Source organism: Sciurus vulgaris (genome assembly GCF_902686455.1).
Source record: "Sciurus vulgaris genome assembly, chromosome: 3".
NCBI classification, from domain to species: domain Eukaryota; kingdom Metazoa; phylum Chordata; class Mammalia; order Rodentia; family Sciuridae; genus Sciurus; species Sciurus vulgaris.
The window spans coordinates 22,657,526-22,674,234 of NC_136463.1; the positions used below are offsets into that span (position 1 = coordinate 22,657,526).

The 16,709-nt window shown below is 39.4% G+C and overlaps 3 protein-coding genes across 3 annotated transcripts; all 3 read left to right on the forward strand.

Annotated features, from left to right (window-relative positions):
* Positions 1-384: 384 nt before the first annotated feature.
* Positions 385-816, forward strand: LOC306657147 (uncharacterized protein; the record flags this gene model as incomplete). The annotated part of the gene is made up of 1 exon (XM_079132893.1): positions 385-816. The coding sequence occupies one exon, from the start codon at positions 385-387 to the stop codon at positions 814-816; it is 432 nt and encodes a 143-aa protein (XP_078989019.1).
* An 11,622-nt stretch (positions 817-12,438) lies between these two features.
* Positions 12,439-12,882, forward strand: LOC306655676 (uncharacterized protein; the record flags this gene model as incomplete). Its single annotated transcript, XM_079130332.1, has 1 exon — positions 12,439-12,882. One exon carries the CDS (start codon positions 12,439-12,441, stop codon positions 12,880-12,882), a length of 444 nt encoding a protein of 147 aa, XP_078986458.1.
* Positions 12,883-16,210: 3,328 nt separating this feature from the next.
* LOC306657148 (keratin, high-sulfur matrix protein, IIIA3A-like) lies at positions 16,211-16,709 on the forward strand. The gene has a single exon (XM_079132894.1). The coding sequence runs from the start codon at positions 16,222-16,224 to the stop codon at positions 16,612-16,614; it is 393 nt and encodes a 130-aa protein (XP_078989020.1). The 5' UTR covers positions 16,211-16,221; the 3' UTR covers positions 16,615-16,709.

The window sequence follows — 16,709 nt, forward strand, 5'->3', positions numbered from 1 at the left end:
CAGAATGATTAGGTACTATCTAGTTTAGAAAACACATTCTTTTCTCTTTAGTGGGTTAGAAATATTTCAAAGGCAAATTCATCAGGATTGAATCCCACATCTAAATTTGGTAAGAATAAACAAAGGAAGGAACATTTGTGGTGTATATGTATGGATATGTATGAGGTAAGGGCACCAAAAACAACAACAACAACAAAAAAAAATTAGTCAATGCTAACTCCTTACTTAATTGGAGAGAAGATGAATAAGGAATGTCCTTGTGTCCAGAGGGCCATCAGCAACGGGTCAGGGTATATAAAGGACACAAAGCGGAAGGAAGGCATCACATCTGAGAACCTCCAGCTCCTCTCAAGTCCTCACTCCCACTCCAACCCACACACCACCATGACCGGCTCCTGCTGTGGCTCCTGCTGTGGCTCCTGCTCCTCCCAGAGCTGTGGAGGCTGCTGCCAGCCCTGCTGCTGCCAGCCCTGTTGCTGCCGCGACCCCTGCTGCTGCCGCCCCGTGTGCTGCCAGACCACCGTGTGCCGCCCCGTGACCTGCGTGCCCCGCTGCACACGCCCCATCTGTGAGCCCTGCAGCCGCCCCATCTGCTGCGACCCCTGTGGCCTGCAGGAAGGCTGCTGCCGCCCCATCACCTGCTGCCCAACGTCCTGCACCGCCGTGGTCTGCAGACCCTGCTGCTGGGCCTCCACCAGCTGCCAGCCCATCTGTGTGCAGGCTCCCTGCTGCCGGCCCCCCTGCTGCCAGCCTGCGCCCTGCCGCACCACCTGCAGGACCTCCTGCTGCAACCCCTGCTGCAACTCCTGCTGCTGAGCTCCTGCTGCAACTCCTGCTGCTGAGCTCCTGCTGCAACTCCTGCTGCTGAGCTCCTGCCATCCCCATAGAGCAACACCCTGGGATCTCAGCACCTATTTGGCCTTTCAATCAAGTCAAAAGAAAATAAAACTTTTTTCAAAGGTGACAACAGTTAGTTTTACATCATACCATCTGGTGACAGTCAGATATAAGCAGATTTTCATCACCACCCTCTGCCAAATTCCCAGACATCTACATCAGTTGACACCAGATGGTCAGTCAACCTTTAAATGTCCCCAAAATGGATTTTGCAAACCCATCCTGAACCTGATGGTTTGAGCTGGGAATCCTCCCCATCATCCTCTGTAATGCATTGCTCACTGTTGTCAATAAACTAAGTTTTCCTGGCCTGGCAAACTATGCTGCTTCCTGAGTCATTCATGAATGCACATTGATGAGTGGGCACAGAGGGGCAGAATCTACATAAGGAAACTAAAGTTCAACCTAATCAAAACTAATCATAGAGATCCCACTCGTTCAACCATTCATTGACTGTTACGGAGGATCTTCGAGTACAAGGTACTGCCTGATTAGCGATTAGTTAGCCGCATCCCTTGCAGTCCAGTGAGCTCCACAATTAAGTAAACCCGGTGTTAATAAAGAGGGGTGGAAGGAGTGGGAATAGACTATGCCAAGCCCACCATGGCAGCAATGGACAAGCAGGGAACATCTCAGCTCCTGACCACACTCAGGAGCAGCGTTTTGCAAAGCCCAGTCTATGCACTTTGAAATCCCCATATCAGAATCTCCTGGGTTACTTAAAAATGCATATTCTTAGGCTTCAAAATAAACCTACTGAGTCAAAATCTTCGGGGCTGAGACTCACTCATCTTTTTATCATTCCTGTGTGATTTTCATACACATTAGAATTTTAGGACCGTGATTCACTCAGAGAAAGATGTAGATTTGAGCAATTTGAGAGTTTGATAAAGCATGGCCCTAGAAGTCATCCAAGAACATCCGCCAGAACAAGAAATAATGAACACACTCATAATTAAGAAAAAAAAAATACACTAATAAGATGGAAGCAGCACCTACTAGGCTGAAATCACACAGATCAATTTGGAGGAGAAATGTCTCCAAATAGAAGTGTGAAAAGAAGTCATCTAGATCCTGTTAAGGATGGAATGAAAACAACAACAAAAGACACAGGAAGGAAGAAAGAGGTAAGGGACTCAAGTAAAGGTGGGAGACAGGGAGGCAAAGCAGTGAAGAGGAAGAAGTAAAGGAGACAGAGTTGGTGAGGGGACGGGATGGGAAAAGGCAGGTGCCACAGATCCTGGTAGGATCTGAAGGGCACACAGGGACCCCAGGCTATTCTCCGGACAGCTCACGTGGACAGCAAACCTGCGTCTCTGTGGCCTGCCCATTGCTCGTCTCTGAGCTCCTTATCTCACCACTCACTCCCCCCTAAGCTTTGCTTCAAGCAACACTGAACTTCTCATAGTTACTGGACACCTGCAGTTCCAAGTGTTTTTGATTTTTCTCATGTTCTTTCATTTATCTCAATTATTCTTTCATGTACCCATTCCCTCCACCTTCTTTACCTACTGAACTCTGATTCATTTCCAAGATTCAGTTCAGTAGTCTCCAGCAGACCTGTCCTAACCTCATATCACACAAACACATGAACACATGTGTGCACATGGGCAAATACACACGCACATTTGTACAAACATCAGCTAGATTAGGTGCCCCTCGCATGTTCCAATAGCACCTTGAGCTTACCTTTATCCCTTCAAGGCACTGTATCTAGATGATCTATTTCTTTGCCTCCAAGGAAAGGACTAAAGTTAGTTGGTTTGAGCTCCTAGTACTGGGCTCAATGTTCAGTACATAGCTGGTACTTGATTTCTATTTGTTGAATCAAACTAAATTGGAAGGGAATTGTCTTCCCAACAAAAATCTAAAAGATATTTTTTAAGCAAAAAACTTCAGCAGTAGTATAAATTAACTTCTCTGACCCTCGGGTTTCCTATCTGCAAAATGGGGAAATTAATACTTATTAATGCATATTGCTGGAAAAGTTAGCTGACTTTATGTATGTGAAGCACCTGGGGCATGCTAAGTGCCTAGTCCCATTCATTTCCAGTTCTTGCAGTGCATCTGAACACCACTGTATCAAACAGGATTAAAAATACATAACTATTCCACATTAAATCTTTCTGGGAGTCAGAAAAAATTAGGGGCAACACTTTACCAGTCACAACTTTTTTCCCCAGTATAGGTCACATCCACTGGCAAAAATAGATTTTTTCTAATAAATACAACAAAAGAGGCAAAAAGAAATATGGCTGGGTATGGCATTAAAGTTGTCTCAGAATGAAAGCAGTCTTGAAAAGTTGATTCCTTAAGTCCATAAGAGTGAGTTCTAGATTATAGGATTTGTGAATAAGAGGTTAGCAATAAGAAAAAAGAACTAGATATGTGTATCTGATAGTGGTTTTTTTTTTTTTTTTTTTTTTTTTTCATACTGAGCCTTACAAGGGAACTAAACAACTAAAAGGAGAAAGAGATCCCAAAAAATGATCTGTTTTAGTCTTCCCTGACGTTTTAGGCAGATGAATACCAAAACCACTGAGAAAAGATAAACATGTTTTAATCCCAGAAAAAAAAATCCACAAATTCCACCTGTTCCCTAAGGATTGTTTTTCTGTCTTTTCCAACTAAAATATTTTCTCCTTTTTAGTTAATAATATCCATCTCTCTGTCTTCCATGTTTGTGTGGATTTTGTAATACACTAGCCCGTGAAGAACACCAGGCCCTAAAGACTGTCTGTTTTACAGATGAGGCTGGGAGAGTGTAAGGCATTTGCTCCAAGTTAGACAACTGCTCACTGGTAGAGAAGAATTTGAGTCCTTTTTCTTCCTCATTGTCCTTTGCTCTTTCCCCCTCCCTCTTTCTCGTCTCCATCTCTGTCTCTTACCATTAGGAAATACTTCTAAGATTATTTCTGAGAATGAATTCTCCAGGGAATGCATGTTCTATTCCCACAACTTAGAAGTCTCCTGACATCCAGCAACCTCCAAGTAACTTCCTGACAAAACAAAACTCATAAAACTATTAAGACAGCATGACTTACCATCACTACATTCTTTTTCAATGCAAATGCAAAAATTCCACAATTATGTACCACAAGAGTTAATGTTTAATTACTCCCACTGGTGATAATGCTCTTGCAGAATGTGTGGAACTGGAATAATGTGACTAAAAAAAAAAAAAAAAAAAAATCCATGTCATAAGGACTTGGGACACACCTTTTATCCAACAAACGTAGATCTTAATTGCAACAGCAAGGGAGTCCACACAGCAGAGAAACAGGGAAGAGAAATGTCATTATAGGATTGTTCATGTTTTCATTGGTGCATTATAGTTATGCAAATCGTGGGGTTTATTTTTACCTAATCATAAATGCATATGGCACGGTTGGCTCATTCTCAATCCCAGTTCTTCCCTTTTCCCTTCCCTCATCCTGGTTCCCTTCCTCTACACTGCTGGTCGTCCTTCTATTTATTTACTGTTTTGTTTTGTTTTGTTTTGTTTTGTTTTTTAATTGGTGCATTATAGACAGAGAGAAAAGTGGAATTCACTGTGATGTATTTATGCATGCATAAGCAAGTGTTGGCCGGTTTCATTCCACAGTGGCTCCTCCACCCACCCCTTCTCCCTTTCTCTTGAACCCCTCCCTCTACTCCATTGTTCACCATTAAATCTTCATGATATTCCCCCCAACTTCTTTCCCCTTATTTCTTTCCAGCTTTCGTATATGAGAGACAACATTCAGCCTTTGATGTTCTGAGTCTGTCTTATTTCACTTGACACAATTTTCTCAACTTCTTTCCATTTGCCAGCAAATGACATAATTTCGTTCTTCTCTGTAGCTGAATAAAACTCCACTGTGTGTGTGTGGTGTGTGTGTGTGTGTGTGTGTGTGTGTGTGTGTGTGTGTGACACTTTTTTATCCATTCATCTCTTGATGGGCACCTAGGCTGGTTACAATTTATTACAAATTGTGCTGCTATAAACATTTGTATGCGTGCATCACTATAGCATGTGGATTATCGTACTTTTGAATAAATACCAAGGAGTGGGATAGCAGGGTCATATGGTGGTTCCATTTCTAACCCTTTGAGGAATTTCCAAAGGTTTTCCAAAGTAGTTATATTAACACAGAGACCCACCAACAATATATGAGTATTACTCCCGATCACCCCACACATCCTCACCAGCAACTGCTGCTATTTGTATTATTGAGTTTGCCAGGCTCGACTGGAGTGAGATGATCTCTCTGGTTTATTTTGATTTGCATTTACCTGATTGCTAAGGATATTGAACATTTTTTTCATACTTTTTTTTTTGGCCATTTGTGTTTCTTTTGAGAAATGTCTATATAGATCATTTGCTCCCTTATTGTTTGGGAAATTCTCTTTCTTGGTATGAAGTTTTTTAGTTCTTTATACAATCTAGATATTAATCCCCTGTAAATGGCAAAGATTTTTCTCCATTCTGTAGGCTCTCTCTTCATGCTCTTATTGTTCCCTTTGTTGTGTAGAAGTCTTTTAAATTTGATTCCATCCTACTTATTGATTCTTTATTTCTTAAGCTTTAGGGGTCGTATTAAGGAAATCTATGCCTGTGCCAATATATTGAAGTGTTGAGTCCATATTTTCTTCTAGCAGTTACAGAGTTTCTAGTGTAATTCCTAGGTCTTTGATCCACTTTGAGTTGATTTTTGTACACAGTGAGAGACAAGAGATCTATTTTCATTTTTCTGCAAAGTGATAACCAGTTTTCCCAGCACCATTTGTTAAATAGGCTATCTTCTCTCTAGTGTGTGTTTTTGGCATCTTTGTTAAGGCTTAAATGACTGTATGTGAATTAGTCTCTGTGTCTTCTATTCTGTTCCATTGGTATTCACATCTATTTTGATGTCAGTACCGTGCTGTTTTGTTACTATAGTTCTGGAGCATAGTTTGAGATCAGGTATTGCGATGCTTCTGGCCTTGCTTTTCTTGCTAAGTATTTCTTTGGTTATTCTGAGTCTTGTATTCTTCCAAATGAATCTTAGGATGGTTTTTATTTTTCTAATTCTGTGAATAACATCATTGATATTTGGATGGGGATTGCATTGAATAGGTAGATCACTTTGGGTGATATGGACATTTCAATAATGTTTAATTCTACCTATCCAAAAAACATGGTAGGTCTTCCATCTTCTAAGGTATTCTTCAATTTCTTTCTTCACTGTTCTAGAATTATCAGTGTAGAGGTCTTTTTGCCTCCTGGATTAATTTATTCCCAAGTATTTTTTGAGGCTATTGGGAATGGCGTTGTTTTCCTGATTCTTTCTCAACAGATTCAATATTAGTACATAGAAAAGCTATTGATTTTTTATATTGCTTTTGTATCATGTTACTTTGCTTAATTTATTAGCTCTAGAATTCTGGAGAAATTGTGGGGATCTTCTAACTGTAGGATCATGTCATCAGCAGAGATAATTTTATTTCTTTTTTACCTATTTGTATCCCTTTAATTCCTTCATTTGCCTGATTGCTCTGGCTAGAGTTTCAAGAAGTATATTGAATAGCAGTGGTGAGAGTGGACATTCTTGTTCCTTAGTTTAGAGGACATGCTTTCAGTTTTTCTCCAATGGGTGTGATGGTGGCTTTGGGTTTATCATATGTTGCCCTTATGATGTTGAGGTAAATTTTCTTTCCCTAGTTTCCCCTGTTTCTTTTAACATGAATGGGTGTTGAGTTTTGCTGAAGGTTTTATCTGCAGTTATTGAGATGTTCGTGTGATTTTTGTCCTTAATTCTGTTTATGTGATGGACTACATTGATTGATTTGTGTATATTGAATCAGCCTTGCATTCATGGGATGAAAACAATTTGATTATGCAATCTTATTTAATGTTTTGGTGATGCCAGTTGCTAATATTTTATTAAGAAATTTTGCTTTGGCTTATCAGTGATATTGGTCTGAGTTTTCTTTCCTTGATATATCTTTATCTTCTTTGGTATCAAGATGATACCACTGGCTTCATAGAAAGAATCTGGGAGTGTTTTTTCCCTTTCCACTTCATGTAATAGTTTGAGGAGGATTAGCCGTAGTTATTCTTTAAAGGTCTGGTAGAACTCAGCTGAGAATTCATCTGGCCCCAGGTTTTTCTTTGTTAGAAGGCTTTTTATTACTGCTTCAATCTCATTGCTTGATATTTATCTATTTAGCTTTTCCATATCCTCTCTTGGGTAGATCACATGTCTGATCAATATTGGTCAATATTTTCTAGATTTTCCAATTTATTAGAACATGGCTTTCAAAATAGTTCAGGGTTATCCTCTGAATTTCAGAAATATCTGTGGTGATATCTTTCTTTTCATCTCTAATTTTGTTAATTTGGATCTTCTGCTTCTTTTGGTTAGTTTGGCTAAGAGTTTATCAAGCTTATTTACCTTTTCGAAGAATCAACTCTTTGTTGCAAAAAGTCTCTTTGTATTGCTTTTTTAATTCTCAATTTCATTAATTTCAGCTCTAATCTTAATTATTTCCTGTTTTATGCTGGATTTGAGGTTAGTCTGTTCTTTATTTTCTAGAGCCTTGAAATGTAACATTAGATTATTATTTTGTATCTTGCTTTTTTTAATGTAGCAAGTCAAGGCTATACAATTCCCTTTTATAATTTCTTTCATAATGTCCCAAAGATTTTAATACGTTGTATCTCTGTTCTTATTTGCTTCTAAGACATTTTTTATTTCTCCTCTGATTTCTTTTATGACCCATTCCTCATTTGAGAATGTATTACTCAATCTCCACATGCTAAAATTATTTCTGTTTTTTATCTTACTATTAAGTTTTAATTTCATTCCACTATGATCTGATAAGATGCACAGAATTATTCTGATTTTTTCATATTTGCTATGACTTGCTTCATGTCCTAAAATATGATCTTTTGGAGAAAATTTCATGTGCAGCTTAGAAGAAAGTGAATTCAGTTATTGGATAAAATACTCTATAGATGTCTGTTAGGCCTATTCAATTGATAATATCTTTTATTGTGAAGAGTCTTTACTTAGTTTTTATCTGGATGACCTATCTATTAGTGAGAGAAGTTATTGAAATCACCCACCATTATTGTATTGAAGTCCATCTAAAACATGTCAAGTAATATTTGTTTTATGTAAGTAGGTGCACTGACATTTGGGGCACCTACTTACATATTCATTATATTCATTATATCTTCTTGTTGGAGAGTTCTTTTAACCAGTATGAAGTGACCTTCCTTATCTTATCTGATAAATTTTGGCTGCTTTATCAGATATGAGAGTAGCTACTCCTACTTGCTTTAGGACTTCATTTGCATGGAATATCTTTTTCCATGTTTTCACCTTCAAACTTGTAAATAATGTATAGTTGGGTCATGTTTTTTGGTCCACTCTGACAGTCTATGTCTCTTAATTGGCAAGTTGAGGCCATTTACATTTGATATTATTATAGAAAGATGGTTATTAATTCCTGCCATTTTGACTTGTTTCTAATGTTTTATTCAGACTTGACTCTCTTTTACTTAGCTACTCTTCTAGTGAGATTCATGCATTTGCTTGCTCTGAACTTTGTTTCATATATCACCTGCAGAATGTATTTCTTTAAGTATTTTCTGTAGTACTAGCTTAGTAGTCATGAATTCTTTTAGTTTATGCTTATCTTGGAAGACTTTCGTTTCACCTTCAATTCTAAAGATTAGCTTAGTTAGATATAGCAATCTTGGTTGGCAATCAATTAGCTTTCAGAGTATATATTATTCCAAGCCCTCCAGGTTTTTAAAGTCTAGGCTGAAAGATGAGCAGCAATTTGTATTTGTTTTACTTCCAAATATGATCTGCTGTTTTTCTCTTGCAGTTTTAAAAATGACCTTTCTTTTGAATATTAAATGTTTTTATTATAATGTGTCTTGGAGATCACATCTTTAGATCTTATCTATTTGGGGTTCTGAATACATCCTATGTTTGGATTCTCAAAGTTTGGAAATTTTTCTGTTATTATTTCACTTCATGCATGACTAAAGGTCATGCATCCCCTTAGTTTGCATTTCACTGCCTTCCTCGATATCAGTAATCCTCATAAATGGTCTCTTACTGTTTTACCAGATTTCCTTAATATTCTGGTCATGGTCTCATATCATCTTTACTGCTGACTGAGTTATTGAGATTTTGTATATCTTGTCTTCAAGGCCTAAAAATCTGTCTTCTGCATGTCCTAATCTATTAGTGATATTTTCCACTGAATTTTAAATTTTATTTATTGTTTCTTTCATTTCCAGGATATCCGTTTTGTTCTTTTAGAGAATATCTATCTCATTATTAAAATGATTTTTTTATCTCCTGTATTTTCTGAGCTCATTCTTTGTATGTCCTTTTATTTCCTTGATCATCTTAACCATTAACTTTAAAAACTCTTTGTCTGGCATTTAATCAACTTTGATACCTGAAGAGTCCATTGATGGGGGTTATAGAATGTTGGAGGCATTGTATTTCTTTGTTTTCTCACATTTCCTATATTTCTAAGTTGAGATTTGCTAATCTGCTGGAAAGGAACTTTCTCCCACTATCATTTGGAGGATTCTTTAATAGTCTGCTTTTAATTCCAAGCCAGGGGAATATGTCCATGTCAAAGGGTCCTGTCCTCATGTCTTTAGTGTGTTGATCAATTCCTTACACCCCTTTAAGGGGAGCTAATGATCACTGTCTCCAGTGGGGAGTGAAAGTCTGGTTTGGAGTCATGGCAGTTTTATCACGTCATATTTAAATTCCTTTCTGCTCAAGGTGCTGATCTGTCGATGGTGATATCTTTATGAATCCTCTTTCATTTCTCCCCTAGTACTCTTGGCTCTCAACTGCCAACAAGCCAAGTGCCCAGCATTGCTGTAAAATACTACTCTAATTTTCCCAAACCCTCTTACTTCTCTAAAATCACCATTAGTCCTGTGCTTCTACTAATTGCTGCTTCTCTAAGTCAGAATTCAGCCCTGCTCCAAGCAACTGGACAACTGTAAATCTACTGTTGATCCAATATAAACCAGCAGCAGCCAATATGTAGTGGCTGTTACACATCTGCTGTCCTTTTTCTCTCATTATAGGATTTTGAGGCATGGTAGAATTCTGGTAATATTACATGAAGTGGTATTTGAGTAGGTTTGAAGCCAAACATCTATTTGCAAAAGCATTGACATTAAGACTGGGCCAGGAAACAGAATTAGGGTCCCCTTTTCATTATCTTAAAACTTAGTTAAATGAGCAACATCTGTGTCTGAAAATCTCTTAACTGAAACTCTGCCAATAGGCTGGATATTGAGGCAGCTTCCCCATATCAAAGTGATGTATATCTTGTCCAGGTAGCAGTAAGATTCCCTTCTTATTGATGTGACAGCAAAGTTTCTGATCATCTACAATTTTAGAAAAAAGATATCTTAGTTCTATGCCCTTCTGCTAATTAACAAAAGCAGTAGATTTATAGACATGTTACCACTCTTAATATATGGATCTCTGTATATATTCTAAACCAACAAATAGTACATGTAGCCATAAATCAAGCAATTTCTTCTTTTTATCAGTAGATGAAATATAATTTTCTTTAAAAATAACTGCCACTGCATTTTGACTGTTTGGAGTGACTCAGTTGGAGAAAAACTAAGAATTGCTCATCAGTGTGTACGTGTATGTGTGTGTGTGTGTGTGTGTGTGTGTGTGTGTGTGTGTGTACACAAGACCTGTGGTATTGTGAAGATTTGTCTCTTCTTTATCTGTATGACTTTGGAGAAATCATTCAACTAACCTGGTCTTCCAAAAAAATGTGACAGACTATGATGGATCATAAACTCAGAGACCTTAATTATTCAGCTTTAAAGAATGTAATTCTGGCATTTGCTGGTAAATGGATGGAGTTAGAGAATATCATGCTAAGTGGAATAAGCCAAACCCAAAAAACCAAAGGCCAAGTGTTTTCTCTGATATGTGGAACCTAATTCACTATAAGGGATAGTGGGTAGGGAGGAACAGAGTTACTTTATAATAGGTAGAGGGGAGTGAAGGGAGGGGAAGGGGTATGGGGGAAGGAAGGATAGTGGAGTGAAACAGACATTATTTGTCATGTACATGTATGACTGAATGACTGATGTGATCCTGCAGTATTTATAATCAGAAAATTGAGAGATTACACTGTATTTATGTATGATCTATCAAAATGTATAAATGTATTCTACTGTCATGTACAACTAATTAGAACAAATAAAATAAAATAATTTTTTTAAAAAATTAATTAAAAAAAAAAGAATCAGGGATATGGTGGACCAAAGGATGTGTTATTAAAGCACATAAAACAAAACACACCTCAGAGGCAAATTTGGCCTGAAGGCCAGCAATCACACTGACACAATGCCATCTTTTACCTCTTATAGTTCCTCCTTTATTTTCTAGATCCTCATTCTTCTTAGCTATGCCTTTAAAAGACAAAGCTATTTATCAGTCAGGAGCCCACTTAATTCCCCTTGTCTTCTTTTGTACTTCTTATAACCCTACCTCCATACCTCATATGCAACCAAAACCTCAACCAACAACCAGTCTACTACAGAAAGATAATCAACTCCCTTATAAATATTTTCAATAGACTCATGAAAAACTTAGTGGAGAGTGCTTATGTCAAATTTATAAAGTAAGAATAACTCCAATTTCAATTTTATATCCAAGACTACAATCAGAAAATGGCATTCAAAAGTCACAGTATAAATAAAGTCTTCATTTTGTTTGACCTTATTGATCTATGAGAAGTTCTTCTCCTTTAATTACTTATCTACTTTTTTATTTTAATATTTTTGATTAGTATGTGATAGGAAACTATTCAGAATTTTCCCTATTTTTCTTTCTCTACCGCCAAAGAGTTTAGCACTGTTTATATAGTGTTTCATAAGTTGATTGTGAATTAGAGGGCTACTCACATTATTTTTTTTTAAATCACTCTACTGGTTTTGGTGATTGTTTCCTTATAAACAAGGTGAAGCAATATGTTGCTATACAAAAACACTGGGTTATTTTTCCCACACTATAATAGATACACATCTCCTTTTATGAGTCATTTTGTCTTTTAGGAAATTGCCCCTTGTCTCAGAGCCTGATTCAGGAACAGCCTCATCACAGATGGTGAACAAGAGGAAAGTGTGCTGTGACCAGCACTGGATCCTTCAAACTTTCAACCAGTCACATGACCTCCTCTGGAAGGATGGCTGGTGGCTGAGCAATTCTTCAGATGATTCAAATCATCAAGTAAATTTCAAAGAAATTTCAAGGAAAAATGTCCACAGGTAGACAGGAAATCATCCTACTCCCAGGCTGGAATTGCTGCCTCAGGAACTGAATTCAGAGTTCTTCTTTCAATGGCAACCACAACTCCAGGAAACGTCCTTGTGTCCAGAGGGCCATCAGCACCCGGCCAGGGTATATAAAGGACAAAAAGGGGAAGGAAGACATCATACCTGAGAACCTCCAGCTCCTCTCAAGTCCTCACTCTCACTCCAACCCACACACCACCATGACCGGCTCCTGCTGTGGCTCCTGCTGTGGCTCCTGCTCCTCCCAGAGCTGTGGAGGCTGCTGCCAGCCCTGCTGCTGCCAGCCCTGTTGCTGCCGCGACCCCTGCTGCTGCCGCCCCGTGTCCTGCCAGACCACCGTGTGCCGCCCCGTGACCTGCGTGCCCCGCTGCACACGCCCCATCTGTGAGCCCTGCAGCCGCCCCATCTGCTGTGACCCCTGTGGCCTGCAGGAAGGCTGCTGCCGCCCCATCACCTGCTGCCCAACGTCCTGCACCGCCGTGGTCTGCAGACCCTGCTGCTGGGCCTCCACCAGCTGCCAGCCCATCTGTGTGCAGGCTCCTTGCTGCCGGCCCCCCTGCTGCCAGCCTGCGCCCTGCCGCACCACCTGCAGGACCTCCTGCTGCAACCCCTGCTGCAACTCCTGCTGCAACTCCTGCTGCTGAGCCACCCAACACATAATGTTGCCGGGTGTGAAGAAATGTGCACCAACTCTCGCCACTCCTGCCGGATCAGATGAGCGATGCAGCCTTTGCAGCCCACCTGTTCTTCAACACCTAGCTCAGCAGTAACTGCCTATTTTCCCACAGTTATGCAGCGAATCTGGCCCTCTTTGCCAGCTTTAGAAAAATCCCAGCTGTCATCATTTGAATTCCTGAATTTTTTTAAATGCATACACAAAGATCAAAATTTCTCTTGAATGAAGTTCTAACCCATTAACTCATCATCTTCTTTCTACTATTTCAAGCTTCTCAGACAGGGTATTTTTTTTCCCAGGATATTATTTTTATGCTATGATTCTTGCATGGTTCAAAATAAATAAAATTCATTTCTGGGGAAGCAAATATGTTTGTTTTTATTGTTCTTTTTTTTTTTTTTTTTTTTTTTTAATCTTCAAAAGCTCCTTTTGAAGAAAGTATTTTGAGCTTTAACATAAGAATGGTCCAGGGGCAAGGTCTATAATGGTAATAGTAAATCGGAATAATTCAGATTATCTCATGTGCTGTACCTCCATGTGTGAATTCAACAAGTTTGTGCTTAGGGGAGGAAGCCGTGGGACTACAGCGGTTCTCTCTGACCATGCATGTGACTCGTGAATGATTTACACAAATGATAAGGGAAAGGAAGCCTAAGTTACAGTCCCATTTGCTTCCTCAGTATAGAAAATTGTGCAGTGATTGATGTCAATTAGTACCTGGGAACCTCTAACCCTGAATGCCCTATGCTGAAGCACCCACTATCTCTTTCTCTCCATGGCTCCATGACCAACTCTGCTTCTAATGAAATTGCTGCTGTTGAGAAAAGAGGGACAAATATAGCTTTGGTTGGAACCATCCTAATTACGAACTTGACACATTTTACCATTTAAACAATATCACTGTGGAGGCATTAATCTATACTGGATAAGGTTTTGCTGCTAGCCACTTTTAGTCTGGTAAGGAAGACTAATCACTATTTTTTCCCTGAGATAAATCTTTTGGGTTCCCAATCTCTGACCTGAAAAAGTTTGGGGAATATGCTGCTTGTAAGCTGAGGTATACAGCCTGCTTGTTGAAGAAGCAGGGTGAGTAAACTTTGTGACCAGAGAGCTTGATTGAATTTGTCTGCTACCAGATCCCACTGACCTGCACAATATTTGGCAGATAAAAGATAACTAAGAATTATTTGTTGAAGAAATAAGTATTTAGGGAGTCAGAGGAGACAAAAGCATCCTCACCCTTCTCCAACTCTCTCTCCTTACTTCGGACATGTGCATTCTAACAATTAAATAATAAGTCACCTTGTGCAGAAAAGTATTTTTTTTAAATGTGGTAAAAGTTTGTCAATGAGAAGCCTCTTACACTCAAAATGTTTACATTTTTAGTATGTGCACAATGGCGTTTTCTCTTTATTAAGGGTCTAGTAGTTTACCAATGGATAAGCTTACAAATTTTTTTTCTACATGTTCTTGAGCAGCACTTTTAAAATTCTCTAACCATACTTATTTTTCTCCTTTCAGAATTTTCCTTCCTGGACTAAGAAGACTTAGAGTCTCCTTCTAGAGACTTCATTATCTTGGAGTGATTTCTCAGACAATGCTTTGTTTTCTCCCAAACTCATTTTTACTACTGAATTTTATTTGTTTCCATGGTAACTCCATGCCCTGGTCCTCCACAGTGTCTGGTGGAAGCCCTGGTAAGCCTGTAAGGGACTGTGGTAGCTGCATGGTCCAGAAGGTGGAATAAACTTGAACCTCCAAACCCGGATCTAGCTACAGAGAAAAACATCAGACCCAAGCAAATCAAGATGTAAAGGCTACACAGTGGTTCATAGAGTATTTTCCTTCAAGTCCTGACAGTTTGAAACAATTAAAAATCACGGTTGGTTTTGTAAGCAGAAATGAGCTCAGGTCTAGTACACGAGGAGGTGTTGTAGACGCTGGGTCTGGGCAAGAGGGGACCTGAGACTATGTCACCTGGGGTCTCTATCCAGAGGTTTTATCACATTGGAAGATGGCAACCTTCATCTGAATTAGCTCAGGTTCTTTGATTTCCTCATTATATTGGTAGTTTTGCTCATGGTGCCCCATGATTCATTATGTCCAATTATACTATCTCATTAAGACATGTTTTAGAATTTTCAGACAGCTGAAGCAGATAATTCTTCCAATTCTTGAGAATATCTGTAACAGAGTCCTTTCAGATGACTCTAAAAATTAGTCATGTCACAAATAGTAATTGTTTTAAAATAAATACACTATTAAAATTCTTAAATAAAGCAGACATTTCTTAACACCTGGGAATGTACAACATTCCTGCAGATGTTTCTGGAATAAGCTTTGGCTCAAACACTAACTGGATACATGTCCATAAGCAAGTCACTATTGTAATTCCTTAGATGGAAAAAGAGGAAAATAATAATGCCAGACTCCAGGGAATGTTATGAAGAATAAACTAACACATATCTGTCTTTCATGAAGCATGAAGCTTGAAATATAGTTAGAAATCAATGATATGCAATTAAGATTATAAATAACAAAATTCACCTTGGTACCCCAAGAAAACTATTTTTGATAATTTGAATGAAATGAATAAATTCCTTGAAAAATGCAACTTTCCAACACTGAATGGAAAAAACACAGAAAATCATAATATACAATATACGATAAATAAAAAGAATTCACCTTGCTTTGGAAAGATGAAACCCCAGAAATCAGTGAGCATGTATCTAAGACAAAAACCGCTGATGATGCTCCAAAAGTAGATAGGAAAGTTTTTCTTTTACTGAAATTAAAAAAAAAAAAAAAAAAAAAAAAAAAAAAAAAAAAACTTGGCTCTTAAAACATTCCTATAGTAGTATTCCCAACTTGATTTCCCCAGGAATCTTGCAGTGGAAAAGGATGCTTGAAACTTAATTAATTCACTTCAACTGTTAGCAACCTTCAGGGTATGAGAGCTACGTTGTGCTGTCAAAACATCAACTGGCAAAAGTATCATCAAATTCTTAAGATAATTGGAGACTTTGAAGTTACGGTCATTAAGTGCATATGTGAACCATAAATAGCAAAATATAATGAATCTCCATTAAAGAAGGGAAACAGACTTTTATGACTACTCAAACACCTAAAAGATGTCTACAGAAATTATTCAGAAGAAATAAACAAAAACAAGAAAATGATCACGTGCTGTGGGGTCATCAGCACCTGGCCAGGGTATATAATGGGCCCAGAGAAGGAAGAAGACATCACACCTGAGAACCTCCAGCTCCTCTCAAGTCCTCAGCACTACTCCAGCCCACACACCACCATGACCGGCTCCTGCTGTGGTTCCTTCTCCTCCCAGAGCTGTGGAGGCTGCTGCCAGCCCTGCTGCTGCCGCGACCCCTGCTGCTGCCGCCCCGTGTCCTGCCAGACCACCGTGTGCCGCCCCGTGACCTGTGTGCCCCGCTGCACACGCCCCATCTGTGAGCCCTGCAGCCGCCCCATCTGCTGTGACCCCTGTGGCCTGCAGGAAGGCTGCTGCCGCCCCATCACCTGCTGCCCAACGTCCTGCACCGCCGTGGTCTGCAGACCCTGCTGCTGGGCCTCCACCAGCTGCCAGCCCATCAGTGTGCAGGCTCCCTGCTGCCGTCCCCCCTGCTGCCAGCCTGCGCCCTGCCGCACCACCTGCAGGACCTCCTGCTGCAACCCCTGCTGCTGAGCAGCCCATTATAACTAAGGGTGCCCCAGTGGATGTGTGGGTCCATCCTGTAGCCCTTCAAGGCACCACGACAGACCACTCTGCATTTTCCTGAG

What these genes read in the sequence shown, in the direction of transcription:
- LOC306657148 (XM_079132894.1), top strand. Translation starts at nt 16,222, where the DNA reads ATGACCGGCTCCTGCTGTGGTTCCTTCTCCTCCCAGAGCTGTGGAGGC.